Source organism: Gekko japonicus, unplaced genomic scaffold (assembly GCF_001447785.1).
Source record: "Gekko japonicus isolate JY-2015 unplaced genomic scaffold, Gekko_japonicus_V1.1 scaffold3639, whole genome shotgun sequence".
Lineage (NCBI taxonomy): Eukaryota > Metazoa > Chordata > Lepidosauria > Squamata > Gekkonidae > Gekko > Gekko japonicus.
Genome location: NW_015168767.1, coordinates 90,651 through 97,786, shown reverse-complemented (window position 1 = coordinate 97,786; position 7,136 = coordinate 90,651). Strand labels below are relative to the sequence as shown.

The 7,136-nt window shown below is 48.3% G+C and overlaps 1 protein-coding gene across 2 annotated transcripts in view; it reads right to left on the bottom strand.

Annotated features, from left to right (window-relative positions):
• The window catches only part of LOC107114224 (mitogen-activated protein kinase 10), a 99,368-nt gene that overhangs the window by 10,314 nt on the left and 81,918 nt on the right, over positions 1–7,136 (bottom strand). For both annotated transcript variants that reach the window (XM_015415664.1, XM_015415665.1), the window contains exon 8: positions 1,713–1,776. In XM_015415664.1, the coding sequence (XP_015271150.1) occupies positions 1,713–1,776 (64 nt within the window). The remainder of the gene's footprint in view (positions 1–1,712; positions 1,777–7,136) is intronic.

The window sequence follows — 7,136 nt, the reverse complement described above, 5'->3', positions numbered from 1 at the left end:
GATCTCCTGCTTTTACAACAGATCTCCAGTCTACAGAGATCAGTTCCCCTGGAGAAAATGGGAGCTTTGGAGGGTGAACTCTGTGGCCTTAGACCCTGCTGAGGACCCTCCCCTCCCCAAACACCGCCCTCCCCAGGCTCCACCTCCAAAATCTCCAGGAATTTCCCAACCCAGAGCTGGAAACCCTACTGTATTATCACCTGTGGGTACATGGACTGTCTAAAAGAGCAGAGGGCCCAGATCAGACACAGCACAGAGCCAGGGTTTATTTCAACCATAGTTTGTGAAACTAAAATGTAGGCAACATACGATCATTTGAATGCTGCCCCAAGCCACCCCTCAACCGTGGGGTTGAGGGTTTGCTGGCAGCCCAGTAAGCGGGGAGGTGTGTGTCTCTCCCAAGCGGGCATAGAAGCGTGCTGGCGTCAGGTTGGGGGGCAAGGGTTTAAAGGCCTGCTGGAACCTGTCCGCGTCCTCTCCCTCCTTCCATACAATTCTGGTTTTCTCAACAAATATTGTTCTAATTGTCTTCAATTCCCCCACCCCCACCCCATCCCTTTAGTTGGTCTCCTCGCCAGTGTTGCCAAGAACAAACCAGGATCAAGCCAAGATACCTGCATTCACCTATAATGCAAAGCTATGGTTAAGATATGGTTTCAGATCCCAGCTTTATGTATCCTATTTACCAATTGTTAGCGACGTGGCTCACTTGCAGCTCCCCAATAGGGCGGACAATGCCTACCCAAGATTACTTCAGTTTGGGGAAAGGGGGCAGGAAGGAAGGCCAAAGCTCCCCCCCCACACACACACACACTTCAGTCTGGCTCTGAATTGGGCCCAGGCACAGTTGGGAACTTTAAGAACATCAGAAGAGCCCGGCTAGCCCAGACTAGTAGTCCATCTAGTCCAGCATACTGCCTCACTGAGTGGCCAACCAGTTCCTCTGGATGGCCAACAACAAAGCACAAAGGCCAAGGCCTTCCCCTGAAGTTGCCTCCTGGAATCTATTGAATCCATCAGTACATCTTCTGAAAGCAAATTACACAGTTTAATCACTTTCTGCATAAAGTAGGATTTCCTTTTGTCCATCCTGAATAACTTTGTTCCCAGCGGCTGCTGTGTGACTGTACGAAGATCTGGGCCAGTTTGGAGAAATCCAGTCCCCAACTTGTCTTGTCTAATTCAGCCCTGAGACTGATCTTGCATTTACGTGTGGGCTTTAAAAACATCAGAAGAGCCCGGCTAGCCCAGACTAGTAGTCCATCTAGTCCAGCATACTGCCTCACTGAGCGGCCAACCAGTTCCTCTGGACGGCCAACAACAGGGCACAGAGGCCAAGGCCTTCCCCTGAAGCTGCATCCTGGAATCTATTGAATCCATCAGTATATCTTCTGGCAGCAAATTCCACATTTTAATCACTTTCTGCATAAAGTAGGGTTTCCTTTTGTCCATCCTGAACAACTTTGTTCCCAGCAGCTGCTGTGTGACTGTACGAAGATCAGGGTCAGGTTCGGGAAATCCAGTCCCCAACTTGTTCCCAGTGTCTTGTCTAATTCAGCCCTAAGACTGATCTTGCATTTACGTGTGGGCTTGCGACAGACAGACAGACGAGGGAGGGAGGGAGGGCAATATTGTGGAACAGGCAAAAGAACAGAGGCTCGGGGGCTAACATGGTCTGGGGCGGAGCAAAGGTCCTTTAAAAATGAGAATACCTTTCCACTCTTCGATTGTGTGTTCTCTTTCATCCAGCTGCTTATCATATATCTGCGGAGGTGGCTGTTGAGTAAAAACCAAAGAGAGGTAAGCAGAGCACTCTGGGTTACGGAGCATATAGCGTTTACATTGGGTCAGAGTGAGGAAGGGAACCTTCTTTTACTGACGTGTCCAGGCCCAAGCAGGGGACAACCTAAATGAGAAAAACAAGCAAGGAAATGGAAGGACCGAGCAACGCTTGTCCACTAAGACTCTCGAAGTCTGGCACGGCAGCCAGTCCTGCACAGCAGCGTGAGAGGGCTGGAAGGAAAAAGGGTCATCGTTCTAGCCAGGCCCATAATGCATTCATTCACCTGATAAACCCACATTTCAAGGTCACAAGTCACGGCTGCATAGAATTTCTCCTTCTCAAAGTGTGAATTTGCATGGATTTCCCCCCTCTAAATTAATTCTTGATTTGCCATGGCCTGTCTCTGTGTAGCAACCCTGGACTTCTTCGATGGTCTCCCACTCCGGCACTAACCAGAGTTGACTTTCTTAGCTTCTGAGCTCTGACCAGACCAGCCAGCCTAGACTACCTAGTTTAAGTCAGGCCTGCCCATGCTTATATTTGTCACTGATGGGCACACGGGCAAGGGTAAAATCAACAGCTTTTTTTGACTTTACAAAAACTAGTTCCTTGTCTGAAGCCAAGAAGATTGCCTGTGCTGAGAATGTGTGTGGTACAAGTAAGTCCTCAGCAACTTTTTAAAAAATCAAAGAATCACAGAGTTGGCAGGGGCCACACAGGCCATCAAGTCCAACCCCCTGATCAATGCCGGATCAGCCTAGAGCATCCCTGACCAGTGTTTGTCCAGCCGCTGCTGAAAGACTGCCAGTGAGGGGGAGCTCATCAGCTCCCTAGGCAGCTGATTCCGTTGTTGCACAACTCTTACTATAACAACGTTTTTCCTAATATCCAGCTAGTACCTTCCCACCCTTAGTTTAAACCCATCATTGCAGAGTCCTACCCTCTGCTGCCAACAGGAACAGCTCCCTGCCCTCCTCTAAGTGACAACCCTTCAAATATTTAAAGAGAGCAATCATGTTCCCCCCTCAACCTCCTCTGCTCCAGACTGAATATTCCCAAATCCCTCAGCCTTTCCTCACAGGGATTGGTCTCCAGGCCTCCGATCACCCTCGTCACTCTCCTCTGCACCTGCTCCATTCTTTCCACATCCTTTCTTGAAGTGAGGCCTCCAGAACGGTACACAATACTCCAGGTGTGGCCTGACCAATGCAGTATACAGCAGGACTATGACATCTTGCAACGAAGGGCTAAAACGTATTGCAACACTAGCAAGCATTCACAAGGCCATTCCTGCAGGCTCATGTGCCAGGTTGCAATGACCACAATTGGGAAATTCCACCTGATGAATCCAGAGTTTCCAGTAGCCCAGTGTCCTCCTGGATTAATAGAGGATTAATAGAGGATTAATGGGATGTTATTTAGGAAACCAGTGTCTTCCTGTCCCCTTAATAGAGGATTAATGGGATGTTATTTACGTCCATGCCACGGAAAGCTTCAGCTGCTCATTTCCACAGAGTAAGGCTCTGTTAAAGGGAGAGGACATTTTCTTCAGGCCTGCCGGCAACTCTGTTCCAGATTCTTACCAGCCATGTAGTGATCAGCTTGCTAACGCAAGTGGGGCAAAAGCTACTTCTAGGACACGGCTCAGAATCCTTTTGGTGCACCTTCCTTTTTCATAGAATTTAGACCAGGGGGGGGGATGGTTCCATACAGCCATGGACAGATAGAAATGGAAGTAAGAGCCCTTCCCCGAGGGGAGGAGAAACCCTCAAATTTGTGAACTGAGCTTTCACACTGGGTGGCAATATTTTGATGCCGCACATAAAAAGACCTTGATGCGCCAGACATCAGGCACCTCGTGGGAGTCCTCCTTACTTCAAGTGGGAACCGAGGAACAAAGGAAACTGAAACGGAGTTTCAGATTAAAGGCCCCCATTGGCAATTCCATCGCTACCTGCCTTCGAGTTGTTTCTGCGTGGGTTTTGAGGTGGTATGAAGGTGCAGCTGCTTGGTGAGACAACTGAAAACACCATACGGCGACAGAAGGATGCAAAGGAGGATTTAAAAAAAACAACCACGGCAAAATCAAACATACCATCTTAATGTCTGCTGGAGACATTGCACAAACAGCTTGGGCAAAGGGGAAAGCATTTTACAGTATTCAACGAAGAACAATTTTACACATTTTTTGCCTTTCGAGGCAATGGGGCTGCTATAAAAAGATTCAAAGGAACAGCACTGCCATGCTGGAAGCAGTCCACCCACCGTACTTTCTGTTATTTAGTGTTATTTTATCAAATGACAAGGGTTAGAAGACACACATACTGTCCAACACACTAAACTATTTTTACATATTCTCTCTTTCCTCCTACAGCTTTGGGGTAGTTAGCCTTATAGGATCAGTTTCCTTGCTCGTCCTAGTGAGTTATAGTACGATGTGTAATATCTGTTTATTTTTAGACATGTATATTTACAGGGGGGGAGGCAGGAAAACACATAAGGAATGCTACTCTTAATTCAGCATCAGTCCTCCAAAAGAAACACCATATACATACATAAACATACATGAAACTGCCTTATACTGAATTAGACCATCGGTCAATTTACTCAGACTGGCAGCAGCTCTCCAGGGTCTCAGGTAGAGGTCTTACACATCACCTACTACCTGGTCCTTGTAACTGGAGATGTGGGGGATTGAACCTGGGAACTTTTACGTGCAAAGCAGAGGCTCTTCCACTGAGCCACAGCCCCGCTTTGAAATACCACTGAAATCCCCTAAGATTGCTTGTTGCTAGCCAGCTTCATGGCCCCCATAGGTTGTTTCTTCTTCTTTCGCTAGACTGTAATTACCAAACCCACAATTTCATTCTGTCCCAAACCAGGATGATGGGGTGAGACACTTGTTTCAGCAGTTTGGGGTACCAGACATCAAAGATAATTCATCCAGACCCTATTTTCTGCCTCCATGTGCCAGGCGACAAGAAAACCTAGAGTGAATGGGACCCTTTCACATATACAAAGAATATGCTAGGGAATCATTCCATGACACCTACGTAAGTTCTCATGCTGTGGGGTAGATCTTCATAGTTGGGATAATATGAAGTCTTGCAGGGGAGATACCCAGTGCCATAGAGGGAGTTGATTCTAAGGGCCTCCTCCACCAGACAACACATAAGTGACCTGAATAATTCTGAACAGAGGATCCTTATTGGTCCATACTGGAAACATGGAAGTCACAGCACAATTACCTCATCCCATTTGGCTTCAGGGTTCCCAGGTCCCCTTGCCGTCAGGCCGGGGGGATTTGGAGGGCATTCCAGGGGTGGGTGGGATGTCACACGTGACGTCCCTGACGCGATGATATCATCTGCAAGTGATGTCATCATATCGGTGATGCTGCATGGAGACTCTCTGTTTGGGGGTGGATTGGGGGCTGGGGGCTGGGAACTCTATTCTGGTTTGTGAGGAAGGGTGTTCAGGAAGTACAGATGATTTGTTTTAGTAAAGTTTCCTTCTGGGTGGCTTTAGGAAAAGGGAGAGGCTATCCTGTCCTATTCGTCTTTTATAATGGAACTACTGAATTAGTGCCCAAATCTTCAGCTGGCGAGTCTTCACATACATGCAAGAATGACTGTGTACCTGTGGAACAGATGCCTACAGAACACATATTCCCTTTAGGTGAGGGAGGGATCAAAAGTGGAGTCCAGGTTCAAAATATTTGAAAGATTCTTCTGAATCTGCCTCACAGAGAGTCAGGCCACTGGTCTATATAGCTCAGCACGTACTATGATGGGTAGAAAAACTCTGAAGTCTCAGAAAGATGTCTGCTCACGATACTCTAATTGGTGCAGGCCCCCCGCAACCTGGAAACATTAGGGTTCCCAGGGCCTCAGTCTGGGCGGGGGTTCCCTTGCTTTTGTGGGGGCCCTTTGGGGGGAAACCCACCCACAAATGGCTCATAGTTGGGATAATATGAAGTCTTGCAGAGGGGATACCCAGTGCCATAGAGGGAGATGAGTCTAAGGCCCTCCTCCACCAGACAACACATGAGTGGCCTAAATAATTCTGAACAGAGGATCCTCATTGGTCCATACTGGAAACATGGAAGTCACAGCACAATTACCTCATCCCATTTTGCTTCAGGGTTGCCAGGTCCCCTGGGCATTCCAGGGGTGGGTGGGATGTCACACGTGACGTCCCTGACGCGATGATATCATCTGCAAGTGATGTCATCATATCGGTGATGCTGCATGGAGACTCTCTGTTTGGGGGTGGATTGGGGGCTGGGGGCTGGGAACTCTATTCCGGTTTGTGAGGAAGGGTGTTCAGGAAGTACAGATGATTTGTTTTAGTAAAGTTTCCTTCTGGGTGGCTTTAGGAAAAGGGAGAGGCTATCCTGTCCTATTCGTCTTTTATAATGGAACTACTGAATTAGTGCCCAAATCTTCAGCTGGCGAGTCTTCACATACATGCAAGAATGACTGTGTACCTGTGGAACAGATGCCTACAGAACACATATTCCCTTTAGGTGAGGGAGGGATCAAAAGTGGAGTCCAGGTTCAAAATATTTGAAAGATTCTTCTGAATCTGCCTCACAGAGAGTCAGGCCACTGGTCTATATAGCTCAGCACGTACTATGATGGGTAGAAAAACTCTGAAGTCTCAGAAAGATGTCTGCTCACGATACTCTAATTGGTGCAGGCCCCCCGCAACCTGGAAACATTAGGGTTCCCAGGGCCTCAGTCTGGGCGGGGGTTCCCTTGCTTTTGTGGGGGCCCTTTGGGGGGAAACCCACCCACAAATGGCACCCAACACAATGTAATGATATCACCTGGAGGTGACATCATCATATCACTGATGTCGGAAGGGGCAACGCTCTAGTTTTTAGGCAAAACTCTGTGGTAAATCTGGGCATAAACCATAGAGTTTTGCCTAAAAACTAGAGCATCACCCCCCCCCCAACGTTGGCAATGTGATGACATCACTTCTGGGGGATGTCATTGTGGCACACCCCCCAGAAGATTCCAGAACAGAACTGGAAGCCCCTGCTGGAAGCCAGGTAGGATCTGGCAACCCTGGGAAACATAAGACCATTCACTTGAGATCCTTTTAATTGGAGATACCAGTGACTGAACCTGAGACCAGGGCTGCCAAGAGGCACCACAGTCCCCAGGATGAGTCCCCGGTCTCCAAACTGCCCAGACCGAGGGTTGCCAGCCTCTAAGCGAGGCCTGGAGATGTCCCGGATTTACAACTGATCTCCAGACTACAGAGATCAGTTCCCCTGGAGAAAAAGGCTGCTTTGGAGGGTGGACTCTATGGCATTATACCCTGCTGAGGTCCCTCCCCTCCC